The following is a 16,164-nucleotide window of genomic DNA, read 5'->3' on the forward strand; positions in this document are numbered from 1 at the left end:
AAAATCATTTTTTAAAAAAAATTTAGGGCTGGTGAGATAGCTCTCAAGCAAATACACAAATAAATATATAAGTGTTAGACTTTTTAAAAAAGAAGGCTTGGGACATAGCTCGGTGGTTAAATGTTTACCTAGCATGTGTGAGGTTCAATACCTCAGAACTATGAAACAAGCAAACAAGAAGCAGTCAGTAAGCCACCTAGCTTCTGTATCCTGGTTTCACTGCTTGCTGGCTATGCTCTCACCTGTCAAATGGGGGAGTCGCTCCTGCCTCATGGGCTTGTAGTGATACACAAAATAAGATGCTGTGTGAGTGTTTAAAAGATGCCTCCCCCAGTAGACACCCAGCAAATTTGATTGCAAATATCAGGGTTGGGAATTAAAATTAAGGATAATAGGTGTGGTGACACAGGACTTTAGTCCCAGCACTCGGTTAGAAGAGGCAACCAAACTCTCTGTGAGTTTGAGGCCATGACAACCAGGGCTACAGAGGAAAATCCAAAAAAGTAGAAAAAAAGTAATAAAGCAGCAAATGAGGGTTAATGACAGGAGAGAAAAATGTGACAAGTGTCACAGAGTAGGGAGACATGCATAACACAGGTTGTAGATGATGGAGTAAGAGCCTGCTCTCCGGCCCTAATCCTCGAACCTGGGATGCCACCTCCACTCCACAGGAGAGTTTACAGGGGTGGTTCAGCTAAGTTTTCTGACCTGGGGAGGTGCAATCACAGCAGTACTTGGAAGGGAAAGAGTGAAGCACGAGTGTCAGAGGCAGGGGAAGAGAAATAATGATGGGTCATAGGGCAGATGTCGAACCAATGGGTTTTGAGGGTGGTGCCACGAGCCACAGAATGTAGGCAACTCCACGGGAGGGCTGGGCCTCCCAGAGCAACACCTTGTTTGTCTGCACTTTGATGGAAGCCGGTGAGACACACTTTGGAGCCAGGTGTGGTGGCACATGCCTGTAATCCCAACATCAGGAGGCAGAGGCAAACCTGCTACAAGGTGGCCCAGCTACGTAGTCAGCCCCACTGTGAAAAACAAAACCTGAGCAAGAAAACGACCCCTTAACCCATTTTGGACTCCCAACCCCCAAACTGATAGATTAACACTGGGTGCTCAAAGCTGTTCGACGTGTGGTAACTTCTGACAGCAGCTGATGGAAGCAACGGCACGTACCTTTCGCTGTACGTGCTGTGTCACAAAATGTGCTTCACAAAAGCCACTTGCTAACGCCTTATGACTCACATCCCCACTTCCCAAAAGGGATGAAATCAAAAGGGAAGCCTCCAGGAGGAAGGATTCCTTTGGGCTAAAGCAGTCCCCAGCTCCAGCTGTCCTCACCGTGTGCCGTTATCCTCTGAAACAAGGGAGCTTGGGGAGCGACACGGGCACCCTATCAGAGCCCAGAGTACTAAGCCCAACTAATGACAATAACTAATAAGTAGCATTTTGTATATCATGACTTTTATGTAGGTGAGTTTCATTGCCTCGACCCAACCTACAGAAATAACTTGTCCAAAACCTCTTGTGGAAGTTTCCTCAGAGATTCAAACATTCCATCTGGCAGGAAAGCTCCTTAAACCAGAAGCTAAACAACTCAAAATAGCTTCAGGAAGTCCCTGAAACTGACCAGATTCACTAGGCCCCTCCCTGGCAGCGTTAGCAATAAACCTTGAGCAGCGAAGAAAACTCTGAGACCATACCAGCTGCCTGGAAGAGGTTTACACCAACTGAGGCAGCTAGGAAGGACACTCTCCGACCTGCATGCTAAGCAGCCTGCAGGCTGTGCAGTGAGCTCCAGGTTCCCAGCTTTCTGAGCTGTCACCCATGCTGGGGAGGGCTTGGTGATGCAGCTGTCTTTGAGTCATTTCTGTTGCTGTAAGCAACCCCTCGCCCATGTTCCTGTAAGCAACCCCAATAAAACTCACTGGTTCACCACATTGGACTTTGGTGGTATCCGTACTTTGGTCTGTCATGGGTTTCCTATCTTGGGTGAGTAGACCTGGGTTGCGTCTCCCCAGAAAAGTTCTATCACACGATAAAACCACATCCTCAGAAAGCAACAGAGCCAGGCCTCGAACTTGGTCATTCATCTCGAAAGCCCATTTTCAGCCCTTGTTCTCACCTTAGTGGTTGAGTAGGTGACACATCTCTGGTTCTCCTAGCTCTCCACTGGCAGCAAGTCCCCACCCAATCCTGCCCTCCTCCTCAGGGGTTGTCATTCCCACAGGCCTAAGCAAATGGTGCTTGTCTTCTCTAGGGTCAGATGCAAACAGCAACAGTGGGGAACCCTAGCAAAAGAAAAGACAGGGCAGGCTGGGCAGAATGGTGACCCCTGGAATCCCAGCACCTAGAAGGCAGAGGCAGATTAGCCTTGACTATAGAGTGAGACCTTGTCTCAAAGTAAAAAATAAAAAAGGGAGGTTGGAAGAGGAAACGGAGAGAGATCCCATGCGGTGAATCCCGAGAATGCTCCAGTCATGCCTCTCAAAACAGAGGCAAACCTTAAAACACAGGTAACCTTGTTTCTTAGAGCCTGAGTTTGGGCAAGTACCAGGAAGGAGAAAACAGCAGATCTTGTGGTCTAGACAGGTGGTCAAGCAGCCTAAGACTTGTTGCTGTCACAGATGACCTGATTGATACTGACAGTGAGGGGGGACCTGTCAGATGCTGACAGCCACGGGCAACCTGTCAGATGCTGACAGATAGCCACAGGTGACCTGTTAGATACTGACAGCCTCACTTCCCTTACTGTTCGTACTTCTCTTGAGTTTGATCTGAGGGTTTGGCTCAGTTAAACTGTGCTAGCTATCCCAGCTATACACTTCTGAGCTTTCCTTCTCCCTCTGGAGGATTTTCCCACAAGCTGGATCTCACAATACATCCAGTTCCGCCATCTGTTATCCGAAATGCTGGGACCAGGAGAACCTCACATTCCACACGCTTTCAGTTTGGGGTAACCGCATGAGATTTCTCGGGGAGGGGACCCAGATCTAAACGTGAAATACACGTATGTTCCATGTTACACACACACCCTGCAGGTCACTGCACGGATTTCGGGTGCCTCTGTGTACTGAGGTCAGGTATGACATCTGTCATGTGAGGCATCATGTGTATGCTCAAAGTCACACATTTTAGGGCATTTCAGAGTTTGGGGTCTCGGGTCAGAAATGTTCCACTTGTAATATAAAATCTTTTGAACTCCTGTCCCTCCCGAAGAAGATCGTATCTTGATCCTGTTGTATCTGCATCTCAAACTCACGTTTTCTTCTTTGCTCAGCTGTTCATACCACCCTCCTCCTGTCCAATGTAGCCCAGGCTAACCTCAATGTTGCGACGTATCTGAGGATGATCTTAAGCTTCTGATCCTTCTCTGCCTCCATCTACCAAGTGCTAGAATTACAGGCATTCATCAACATTTCTCATTGACATAGTTCTGGGGGTTGAGCCGAGGGCGATGCTAGCCAAATACTCGGCTAACAGATCTCCATTCCCCAGCCCACAGATGTGTCTTTTACCGCTGGTACTGCATGTACCACATGATCGTAAGTTTCTTTCTTTCACACACACGATTGTGCCAGTGTCCCAGGGAAAGAGTGATCATATCTAATTATATCTGTCCTCCCAGCTCCTATTATAATAAGCTTCCACAGCTGCTACAAAGATGCAACGAAGTGTCTATACTTTTCTGTTTTTCTGAAAAATCACATCACACAGGAAATATCTCATTAAAAAGCTATTAGAGGACCTTGGGCAGCTGACTCTGTGTCCTCAGGAGGGGATGTAGGGATCCCCCTTTGCCTGGTTTGTTTCACGGGTCATGTTTAACAAGGCTTCAGGAAGAGGGGAAGAGGAAAGGAAGAGCGGTTAAGTGTGCCCCAGCTGCACTGTCAGAAATGAACCAAAGGTAGCCAGACAAAGAGGAGAAAGGATGGGCAGGCAGGCATGGCCACGAGAGGCAGAGGAAGATACGAGTCTGTAGACAGCATGAGTTGGGGACGCGGCTGACCCTGCAGGGCTCTGCACATGGCCCTGTGGCTGAACACACTGTACACAGCAGCAGTTATGGAAACACACTTCCTTCCTGCTCTCCAAGTGCTTCCTTCCCAGGACCAAAGAGTAAACATTTAGAGAGTGAATGCTCTCGGTAAATATTTCTGAATGGGGCACGGGCTCCAAGGAAGCAGGGATCTAAACAACTCAGCTACCTGATTCCCAGAGGAGCTCCCTTCAGCCACACACTTACACCTGAGAGCATGCAGCTGCCACTGTCCCTTGCCTGTGCCCTCGGCCTGCCCCAGGCATTCTGCAGACTCAGGCTGGTGTTATTTCAGCTTCTCACCCCTGCACAGAAACAGCCCTAGTCCGGAGAGTTTGCTGCCTAGGTTGCTTTATATGCAAGAATATTTATGCTTCCACGGGAGCCAGGAAACACTGGAAAGCATTATATAAACACATGGCAACTCGGATGAAGGGGAGATGTCCCTGGAACTGAAAAGGTCTCCCTGAATCATTTGTTCACCCCAGGTGCCAGGCTGCAGGCAGGACCTCCTCTCTTGTTTAACCAGCCACTTTGGTTGTATTTTGCAGGAAAGTAAGCACATTTCGTACCAATTGGAAAATTACACTAATGCATACTCATTAAATGACTCCCCATGGCTGTAATTGCCTCATATCTTTCTTTCTTTCCATTTATTTACTCTCTAGAATATCAACAGTCCTAAAGAGCCTGTGTGTGTGTGTGTGTGTTCATGTGTGGTGTTCACATACGTGTGCATGTGGAAGCCAGAAGACAACCTCACATGCAATCCCTCAGCGGTCATACACTTTGTATCTTGACAGGGGTCTCCCTGGAAACTGGACACTGGCCCATGATTGGGCTAGGCTGGCCAGCAAGCTCCATGGATCCACCTGTCTCTGCCTCCCAGGACTGTGACCAGCGTGTATCACCACAGATGGCTTTATATGTGGATTCTGAGGGTGGAGCTCAGGTTCTCTTGCTTACAAAGCAGGCGCTTCACCAACTGAGCCAGTCCCCTACGCCCTGAAGAATGCTCTTTCACAATAAAGTGTTGAGGAAAAGGAAAGAAAAGTGAAGGCACAGATCCAAGTGCCCCAGAATAGAAACGAAGTCACGAAAATGTCCCTGTGATGTTGAAACACACTTGTCCAAACCGCCCTGGAGCCGGGAGATTGCAAACAGAGGAGAAATGGCTGAATTCAATGTCCTTCGTAGTCAGAACCACTGAGGCACAGGAAGGCAAAGGATACACGTCTAAAACGCCAAGAAACCAGTTTTGCTTGGGTCAGACTGGCAAACCTGCTTGCTTGCACCATGTGTCACCTACTCATGTGGTGGGAGCCCAAAGCCTCTGGACATTTGCTCTAGTCTAGAAGACATCCACCTGCCGCCCTAGTGACAATGGAAATGGCCTGCAGCCGGCCAGATCAAGCAGCTTCTAGCAGTGCTTAGTAGTGAAAATGACATCTGCTGTTTCCTCCACCCCCCAGAACTTAGCAGGACGCTGTGGGCACAGGAGGTGGTCATCCAGGACACCTTCCTCTCATAAATAATAGGAGGCAAAGAAGATAATGTAAGTCACCAGGGAAGAGTGTGTTAGAAAAATGGACCTGAACACTAGGCAGACTGAGGCAGGATGAAGAGTTCAATGCCAGCCAGGACTCAAAATAAATAAATAAATAAGTAAATAAATAAATAGAGGGGGTGGGAAGAAGAAAGGATCACACTCATGTGACCTTGGGAGATGACCCAGAGGGTTCTAGCCAACACATCCAGCCATCCAGCCACCCAGCCCCCAAGCAAACACGCAAAAGATTCTCCCAGAAGTGTTTGGGCAAATTCCCAGTGGTTCCTGAGAGGCTCCGCCTTAAAGAAGACAAGGGCTTTTAGTCCCCGCGGGCACTGTTAGCATCCTTCTTCTGGCACTGACTCTGTGCCCTGCTTGGGGCTGAGCCCATCCAGTGCAGAAAGACACAGGAAACCTGCTCTTGAGTCAGCCCTTCTCTCTTCCCCACCTCCCGGACCTCAAGTCTGATTCCATTTGAGAGGAATCAGTAGACAGCCATATGGTACCCCATCGGATCCCTGAGCCTGGGCATCAATCACAGCCAGACGCTTGGGTGGTGCTGGCTCTCCTCTGTCTCTGCTGCTACTTGGCCTGGCACCGCTCAGACCCTCTGGAGGGAGCCAGGCATGAGGAAGCAGACTGCAGCACCGAGAAACACCACTGGCCTCTGCCATCCGCGACTGTGCAGCCCAGCTCAGAGGGGGCAAGGAGACATAAAGGCACAGGGTAGCATCCAGGCCGCAACAGCACCACAAAGAATAAATAATACTGCCACTGTCTCATTACAGGGGGCCGAGGGGATGCCAGACACTCTCCCACTGTTCGAACGGATTGTTACTTCTCACAGGCACAACTGTCTTTCGTTACTGTCAGAATTTCACCAGCAGAGCTGGGCTTGGGTGGCACACACCTATAGTCCCAGCTACTCAGGAGGCTGGGGCAGGAAGACGGCCTGAGAGGAAGAGCTTTAGATGGCAGTTTTTGTGTGCGTTTGTGTGTGTGTGTGTGGGGGGGTAGTACAGACAAGAAAACCGAGGCTTGGTGTGTTCAGAAATTCACTCCAATTTCACTGGCTAGTAAGGGGCAGGCCTAGGACTTAAACCCAGGCATGCTTTTATATTGCACGCCAAGGCAGGACAAAGGAGGCGATTAAAAACAGGGCCTCTCCGTTTCCCAGACGCTAACACAGAGGGCAAAACCCCTATGGGCAATACCTACTGGGTATGTGGAGACAGATAAAGACAGCTGTCTGATACCCATGCAGAGAGAAAGCCCCTACGCATGCACGCACGCACGCACGCACGCACGCACGCACACATACGATACCTGCTGGGACGGTAGAGGCTCCCACAGAGCCACTATCTTAGCCTGTGTAACTGTGGTGGGGGACAAAGCAAAGCCTTTAGCTCCAAGAACAACTGGCCAGAGGCAGCTGGACTTCGAGGTGGCCAGGTGATGGCACAGGCACACCACACACAGTAAAGGCACAGTGCGTGTCCATTTCCACAGCACTTAAAGGCTTCAAGGTCTGTTGCCTCATCAAATTTCCAATTTCTGAGACTTAAAAGTGTTTATGTTTGAGAATCTGCTGTGTCATCGCCAATGTGGTCTAAACGCCTAACGTGTAATTAGAAATGAGGCAGAATGGGGAATTTTCATAGAAGCTGTGTTCCGGGGTTATGACTAGGTCAGCAGCCGATTCACACACCTCAAGGTCAAGCAAAAGAAACTGACTATATGATCATGCCCGTGATCACTATACTTGCAAGCTGGAAGCATGAAGATCCAATCAAAACTAGCCTCGGCTACACTTGAGGCCAGCCCACATGGGCCCTATCTCAGGAAACCTTAGTCTCTCTCTCTCTCTCTCTCTCTCTCTCTCTCTCTCTCTCTCTCTCTCTCTCTCTCACACACACACACACACACACACACACACACACTCATTCAAAACTCAAGAAAAAGAAGCTACGTACAACCGTAAACACTGTACGATACCACTTAATGAGCAAGTCTAGAAAATGCCAACTCAATCAACAAGCTGATCGGAAGTTGCCAGGGGCTTGGAGGAAGAACTCGGGACAATTGCACAACAACACAAGAAAACTTCCACACTGTCAGAAGAAAACCTTCTGGAGTTGTTCTCTTCTTCTACCCCGTGGGTCCCAGGATTGAACTTGGTCATGGTGTCAGTCCTCGCCTACTGATCCATCTTGGTGACCCAACACGAGAACACTGGAGAGGCACTTGGCATATTACTGCTCTCATCTGTCCACCATCTTTAACAGTTTACCACTCCTTGATAGCCTAAAAAGAAGGCCTGCTAATGTTCTTTTAAATTGCAATCTCTGTGAACATAGAACATTCACTGAACTTGAAGTTTGAGGTCCATACAGAAATAGGGATCCACTTTCCTCAAAACTAACTGTGTGATCATAGGCAAGTCCCGGAGGCCTCCAGTTTCCTCGTTTTCAAACCAAGACCTGTATCCCTTGCTTTAGCCTCAGAGTTGGTATTCAATGCACATGCAAGCGTTTTTTTTTAAAACGGCACCATTCACACACACGTATAAGAGAAGGTTGCACAAGCCATAAACAGAGTAAGCAGAGGCTTCCCTGCCCTGCCACCTGTAAGAGCCCTTCAGCGGCAAGTGGACCACGAATGTATTTTTCTATCCAAGATGCAGGGGAAGCAGCTCCGGTCCCCAGGTTAGAATTGGCTACACGTCGGAAATGCTTGGCTGGCCAAGTGCTTTCAGGGGATCCAGTGTCGACCTACAGGTGAACAAGGAGAGCCAGAGAAACTAGATACTTTAATGCATTGCCCTGCCAGCTGCCCCTCCATTGCTCATGGAGCCATTTGGGATGCCTTTATCTCTGAGCAGTGAGGTGCAGCTAAATCAACTTGCCGCCTGAAGCCAGGTCCCAGACGCTTACTCCAGCCTTCTGCCACAGTCTTGCTCTTTAACCAGACATAGCTCAAATACTCTCAGCTGAGAAACACAAGCCCTTCCTACCCAGCTATCCTTTACTGTAGTTCCACCGACACCCCTCACCTCTGTCGCCTTCCAGTTTAACACAAAATTACCAAAATAATAATGAATGTCCAGGCTCTACATTTTCCAAGTCCTTTCCATTACTCCACCGGCCCATGTTAACAGGGCGGGTATTGCCAAGCACAAGATCTGATTACAAGGCTGGAGGGAAAAAGAGTCAAAGGGAATGTAGATAGTTCAAGTGTCAAGTAGACCCTGGACTAGAATCTGGAATAATGCACTCCTGTCGTGTTCCTTGGAAGACTATTGTGTTTTGTTAATTGTTTGTTTGTTTAGTAGTGCTGGGGGTTGAACCCAGAGCTCGCGAAAGCTAGGCAAGTGCTCTGCCAATGGCCCACACCGTCAGTCTCTCTTTCAATCATTAGGAAATAAGTACTAACCATGTTTTTTTGTAAACAAAAAAAATGATCTAGCCACAGGCAACCTTTAAAAAAGTAAAAATAAGGCAAGGGTAGTGGTATCTGTTTGTGATCCCAGCACTCAGGAAGTGGGGGAAGTTGGACAGAGAGTTCAAGGATAACCTTAGCTACACAGTCTGTTTGAGGCCAGCCTGGGCTACCTGTTTCAAAACTAAAATAAATACATGAAATAAAAAGACAGCGGACGTTTGTAAGAGCAGAGCCCTTAGACTGATTCGGTGACACAGTGACTTGCTCCAAGGCACACAGTTGGCCTAGAGATTGTGAGCATCTATTCCTTGAGAGGGGGAGCAACATACAGTGACACCCTTGGCTGAAGTGCGCTCAGCTAGAGGTCGCTTCCAGTCTCCTCAGGTCCACTCAGGTCCACTCAGGTCCACTTGGGTCCTCCACTCATTGGCCTCAGGCCTTTGCCCAAGCGATCACTCTTCCTGTTCCTTTAGACTAACCTCACTGGCCTGGAGGAAGCTAGGTTTCTATTTTTAGAACATGTGGGCCAGTGCAGAGCTAATTGAGCATAAAAAGAAAAAGGAAGGGATGAGCTATCCGGCCTCTGAAAGATTCCTTCCAGAGTCCCCAACTCATCCCCACCTCACTGGCTCCCGTTTTGTTCCATTCCCTGACATAAACACCCAGGAGAGCACAAACAGATCCCTCTCCAGTACTGTTCATGTTGAACTGAAGCGTATGTGGGGTGACAAGCTCCTGACTGTAGTGAGGAGCAGAGAGAACATGTCTCTGAGGTCACCCTGGGTGGCCCAGCCCGACAGTGTGCCACTTTCAGCTCTGACAAGCACTTACAGGCCTGTGCTCATTAGGAGCACTCCCATGGGAAGGCTTCCGAATGGCCCTGGGGGGTTAAGTCAGCTTCACGGCCATAGCCTGGTGCAGCACAGATCAGAAAGGGACCTGGACCTGCTGTCTCTGTAGCCACCCAGAGTCCAGCCCCTGTCCCAGAACAACAGACGCAGGTATACACCAGGGGAGCCTGGTTAGTAGCCCATCTTCAGCTCTGCTCTCCACAAGGGTGGCTCCACCAAGGTTCATTGTTCTGGGACCCCAGGGACGACACGGCTCATTCCTTCCTCCAGTGCTCAGTTAAGTCATGCAATCTCCTCCTTAGCTCTCTACAGGAATTTAAAGCCTGCCTTTCGGAATCTGAAATAGCTCTTACTGACCCAAGCGAACCAACTAAGGAGACTCCTGGACACTGGTGCTTTTAGGGTAGAATAGGGACCACGGTTCCAGCCTTGGGTGTGGCACATGCCTATTATCCCAGCACTGTGGAGGTTGAAGCAGAATCAGGAGTTCAAGGCCAATTTTAGCTATTTAATGAGTTTGAGGCAAGCCTGGACAATAAGAGACCCTGCGAAAAAACAAAAAGCAAAGCAAAACAAAACAAAGCCTGCTCAGGGTACTGAATCTGATCAGGTGACTCTGAGAACACCACTCCCTTTTAGGAGCAATTTAGCAATAAACCCAATCTCTATTTCTCAAACCTACTGTTTTTATTCTCTGGTACTCCAGAAACAATACAATATGTGGGGTAGGCTAAGTCATGTCTCTCTGAAAGCCATCTATGTCTTTTTTTTTTTTCCTTTTAATTTTTCGAGACAGGGTTTTTCTGTGTAGCCCTAGCTGTCCAGAAACTTCTCTATAGACCAGGCTGACCTCAAACTCAGAGATCTTCCTGCCTCTGCCTCCCAAGTGCTGGGATTAAAGGTGTGCAGTACCTCCTATGAACTAGTATCTATGTCTTAATCCCGAAGACCTGGAAACGCTATTTTACATGGTAAAGAAAAGACGCCGCAAGAATGACGTGGTGAAGTTCAGGGATGACTTTGACATAGGTACTTCTGGAGTACCAAGACCATAGGGCAGTCATAGGCATTTGTGGAACACTTTAAGCCATAAAAAGAACAGAATCCTGCCATTTGCTAAGGACCGGGGTGGAGCTGGAGATGATTATTCCAAGTGCTTGCCTTCAAGCTTGATGTCCTGCATTTGAGCCTTGAGACCCATGAGGTGGAAAGAAAGAGCTAGACTCTTAGACGTTGTCCTGTGACCTCCACACGCACATGCGAGTGGACATGCGCGAGTAAGTACAATTAAATTATTTTAGATTTGTTTATTTTATGCATATAAGTGTTTTACCTGCATGTACATCTGTGCACCACATGTATGCCTGGTGCCTGAGGCAGTCAGAAGAGAGCAGTAACTGGAATTGCAAGCAGTTCTGAGCTGCCTGTGCTGGGAATTGAACCTGGGTCCTCCGCATGAATAAGTGTTCTTCACTACTGAGCCATCACTCTAGTCCTGCATTTAAGCTTTTAGATTTTATTTAAAAGTAAGAAAAAATTCTGAAAATTTGTATCATTGAAAAAAAAAGATAAGACTGGTAACACATATTTGGGATGGTGAGGCAGGAGGCTAAGGAATTTGATGCCAACGTGGACTACACAGAAAGACCTTGTCTCAGCAGGGGAAAAAAAACTGGAGAAGGAAGGAAGGTAGAAAGGAAAGAAAGAAAGAAAGAAAGAAAGAAAGAAAGAAAGAAAGAAAGAAAGGAGGGAGGAAGGGAGGGATACATATTTGAGGAAATGTTCAGCCCAATTTCAACATTACACAGCGTGAACATGTATGGGACCCCACGTATGCACAGTTTATGTAACGGTTAGCCACAATTTACCAGAGACTGGGAGATGGTTCAGCTGGTAAAGTGCTCACAGCCGAAGCAGCTGAGTCTGGAGCTGCACCCAAATAAAAGCTGTGTGCACTGGCAAGCACCCGTGATCTCAGCACTGGGTGCTGTGTAGACAGGTGGATTGTGGGGGCTCCCTAGCCGGCTAGTCCAGACAACAAGCTCAAGATCACTGGGACCCTGCTCAAAATATAAGGTGGAGAGCAATAGGGGGAGACGCGTGAGGTCAACCTCTGTCCTCCACACAGGAATGCATGGGGGAATGGACCTCTACATGGCCAAGCACACACACTCACACAGACAAACACAGACACATGTGAGCATGCTTGCATATTTCCTACATGTATCATAAGAGACACCCAGAGGGAAATTTGGTCCAAAGAGAAAACAATGGTACAGACTGGATGGAATGAAACAGCCACAACCTTACACAATGCCCACCAGCCCGCAGAAGCTGGATAAATGGGATGTATTCTCCCCTAGAACCTCCAGGGGGAGCACAACCTCACCAACACAGTTTTATCCCAAGGATACCAACTTGGAACATCTGTCCTCCAGAATATGGAGAGGATACATTTCTGTTGCCTTAAGACACCCAGCCTGTGGCCACTTGTTCCAGCAGCCGAGAGAAACAAATAGAGCAGGACCACTTAGTGCCGTTGAGTGCATGCAGAGAACTGCTGAGCATCTCATCTCATCCACACGGACTCCTATGACTCTATCTGTGAGGTCTTGCAGTGCAGACACAAGGCCTGGGTTTGAATTGGTTTTCCCTCCCTAACAACCACCACCCTATGCATGTTGTATAACCTCTGCAAGCCCTGGCTTCCCTGGTCACAAGACAGGCATGGGCTATGTTTTTACTGAGCAGCTAGGAGGATAAATGGGTAATGAAAGTAAAATCTTTCCGACAGTCAATAATAGTCAGTAATCTAGCTACTGTGCCACCCCAGGAATTAAGTGAAAACAAAGCAGGCCAGCCTCCTAGTCTGCCACGACCTGGACAAGGCCTCTGAGGCCCACTGCAGAAAATAGATTGTTCCCTTAAAGCCCACCGAATATCAGATATGAAAATCTAAAGAGTCCAGTGAAGCAATCTGGTTCCTTGACGCTGGTCTCACTTTAGAAACGGCAGCTGTCTGGAACCATGAAAGTTTTACAGCACATTAAGACTCTGCTCGGGTTCTCACGAGGCCCTACAGAATGCTGTTCATCCTCGGGGCTTTCTGGGGGAGGGCCCTCACCTAGCATCCCCTGTAAAACCCTCTACATCTCTCTCTGGGTTTCCAAATCAGCAGGAAGCAGAAATCTTGGTCCACTTTGTGGCCTTTCACCAACTGGGCCAAACAGCACTCGAGTCTGTCCTAGCAGGCTGGGAAGGTTGATACATTCAGGAGTCTGCTTTATTTAGACTGGCTAAGTTAGTAAAGAACCAAGGCTCCCAGGAAAGACACCTAGAGTTCTCGCCTGAATGAAAGCTTAGGGAAAGAACGAACTTACTGATAAAAGTTCGCCCAACTCCAGTTCAGGTGATGTAATTGAAAGAGTAAGAGAGCAGCACCTGCCACCATCCCGGACTTTGTGTCCCCACCAAGGAAACCAGCAAGCCAGGAATGAAACAGAAAGCCCCCTTCCACACACCCCCCAACGCCCCCTCCCGGGCCAACGGGCGCTGGCTTTCCATCAGGCGAAGCTCCAACCCCTTGCACTGGAGGGGACTCCTGCTGTTGCTGCCCGATGCTGGCAACCCCGCTCTTTCCTGAAGGCTGCAGCGACAGCCACCTGCGCTCTCTGCCCTTCCCGACCCGAGCCCACCCTCGGAAAGGAAGGAGGAGGCAGGAGGGCAAAGTTCCCTCCCCCTCGCGCCCCGTACTTTGGAGCACCCACAGCTTTCTGCTCTGCCGTCACCATTGACGAGAACCCTAGTCCCCTGGAGGAATCGCTTCTTCTTCCCATTCCATCCTCTCCATCAATGAACACGCAGCGACACCCACGCTCCCGCTCCTCCCACTCCGGAGGGAACCGGAGCTCAAGAGCGACATCCGGAGTTGGAAGCCGCTGCAGCGGGGGTGCCGGCCACCCTGCCCCGCTGCTCCTCGCCTTTTCCTAGCCACCAGAAGACCCCCCCCAAACGTGCCACCCCAAGTTGGCTCGGCACTCCGAAAGGATAAGAGATCCGAGTCCTCCGAGAAACCCGCCTCTCCCCAAGAATAGCAAGAGACCTAGGGGAGCCCGCGCGCAAACCGCCCAGGGCCACCCGCGGAGTCAGGGATTCGAACCAGCTGCCCTAGCCGCCCAGCATCCCCAAGCAAGTCCTTAGCCCAGCACTTCTGCTGCCCGCTCGTCCACCGTATCCTTCCAAGCAGGTCTCGGCAGCGCCAAGACGGCGAGCCGGAGCGAAGCCGAGGGTCGCGGGGCCCGGGCGGGTTACTTACGCTCGGGCGCGGGGGAAGCCCATGGACAGGAGCACGTCCAGCGCCGACCCATGCTTGACGGTGCCCGGGCGCTGCAGGCGGTCCCTGCGCGGGGTGACTTTGCTGTACAGCTCCTCGCGCGCGGCCATGGAAAGGGCTGGGGTCGCGGAGCCTAGTGTCCGCTCAGTGGCCGCCCATCGCCCGCGCACAGAAGCTGGGGGTCCCGGGAAGACGGCGGGGGCGGTGCTCCCAGCTCCCCGGGCGGAGACTGACGCTTCCTGGAGAGGCCCCGGGAGCTCGGCGCGGGCCGGCAGCTTCTGTGGGACCGATCTCAGCCCGCTGTGCAGTGGAGTCTCAACACTGAGACTCTGCAGCCTTCTCTGTCCTCCGCCCCCCGGCTTCTCCTTCCCGAGCTGTCCGGGAATTTGCAATGAGTAATTTTTGAATGGATCAAAAAGGAAAAGCAGCCTTGTGGGCAGGCCCTGCCTCGCCTGTGCAGGGCCCCGCCCCTCTCTTAAAGCGGCCGCGCGGGCCCAAGCCCTGCTGGCAGGATTCCAGCTGTAGTAGGCATTGCTTCTAGACAGAAGGTCCCGCAGTAACCAACTAGGCCAGTGTGCTTTGGTTCTCAGAGACCCAGATCTGCCCTTGGCTTGCACACCGACCCATCTGGGCCTCGAGGCTTCGGAATAGCCTATTTCACGTTTCATTTGATCATTGGCAAGGTCAGCAATGGAAACCTACTGCAAGCATGGATGAGAAGACCAGACGTCTAAGCCACAGTAAAGCCCGCGGAAAGGTATCACTTCAGATTGATCCTGCAGCGGTTACAAAGTTGTTACATCTCCCCCATAGCCCGTAGTGACTAGAGAACGACTTCCGGAAAAGGGCCTCTGACTCTTGGAAGTGGTAGGATAGGACCTGAGAGGGTAGAGGCTAAGGAAGAAGGGACAAGAGAAAGGGAAAGAAAAAAGGGAGGAGAAGCAGAGAGAAACGAGGGGCTAGAAGGTAGAAGGAGAAGAAACAGAGAAAGGACACTAATTATAGCACTTCCTAATGGAATGAGCTGACCTTCACGAGGGAGTGTGCACCCTGTCAATAAAGGGGTTCAGCACAGGAGCCATAATTGAACCCCACCACAGTTGGACCAAACAACTCTCCTCGAAGAAAGGAAGTCATTACTACGAATGCCCCCTGTCTCACACCATGAACTTGGCTGAGGAATTAAAGCTTGGTGACCTGGAAACAAAGCCATTGTCCTCAATCAGAAACAGATGATAAGAAGAGGAGGCGTAGATCTTCTTTGGGGTAATAATGATACCTAACATTTATTGGACCCATTTGTGTGTCAATGATTGTGTTAAGCATAATTGGTTGAGTTAACTCACGGACCTTTTACAATGCCCTGGAGGGTGCCTACCTGTATAGCCTGGTTTTATAGATGAGAAAACCCAGCTCCGAGGGGCAGAGGAAATCGAAAGAGCTCACAAGTAAAGAGATGGAGCTTTGACTCACTGTGGTGTCTGAACAAGCTACTTCTGTCCCCAGCAACCTTGTAGTCCATCTGTAAAGTAGTAGTCACCTAATACCACACACACACACACACACACACACACACACACACACACTCCAGGTTATCCAAAAACTACAGCAATCTCTTGCTTGCCTGCTTAGGGTGTAGGGGAGGGATGTAGCTTTAAAGGTTTCTTTGTAGGGCATCAGGGAAAATTATAGCTTAATTCCCTGACCTCTCATCTCACTGTTTTTTTTTTTAATTTTTATTTTAATTTAAAGAACCAGTTGGCATTTGGAAGTGGGGAGATGGGACGGGGGAAGCATGGGTAACAATTTGCATATTTCTGCCTGGCGTTATGAAAGAGACCAGGGACAGTTCACACTTTCTGAGTGGGGGAGTTTCTTCTTCCCAGCAGAGGGAATGCTTGACTGAGGCGGAGGTTGGAGGGAGCTGGGAAAACCATCATCTACAGACTAG

General features: G+C 49.7%; 1 protein-coding gene across 2 annotated transcripts in view; it reads right to left on the reverse strand.

The window, feature by feature from the left end:
- Positions 1 to 15,152, reverse strand: part of Ubash3b (ubiquitin associated and SH3 domain containing B) — a 142,975-nt gene extending 127,823 nt beyond the window's left edge. Inside the window, exon 1 of one of the 2 annotated variants that reach the window (XM_013346323.2) lies at positions 14,196 to 15,152. In XM_013346323.2, the coding sequence (XP_013201777.2) occupies positions 14,196 to 14,881 (686 nt within the window). In that variant the 5' untranslated portion in view covers positions 14,882 to 15,152. The remainder of the gene's footprint in view (positions 1 to 14,195) is intronic. The other variant, XM_026779228.1, reaches the window with a different exon arrangement.
- Positions 15,153 to 16,164: the final 1,012 nt, after the last annotated feature.

Source organism: Microtus ochrogaster, chromosome 5 (genome assembly GCF_000317375.1).
Source record: "Microtus ochrogaster isolate Prairie Vole_2 chromosome 5, MicOch1.0, whole genome shotgun sequence".
Classification (NCBI taxonomy): Eukaryota; Metazoa; Chordata; class Mammalia; order Rodentia; family Cricetidae; genus Microtus; species Microtus ochrogaster.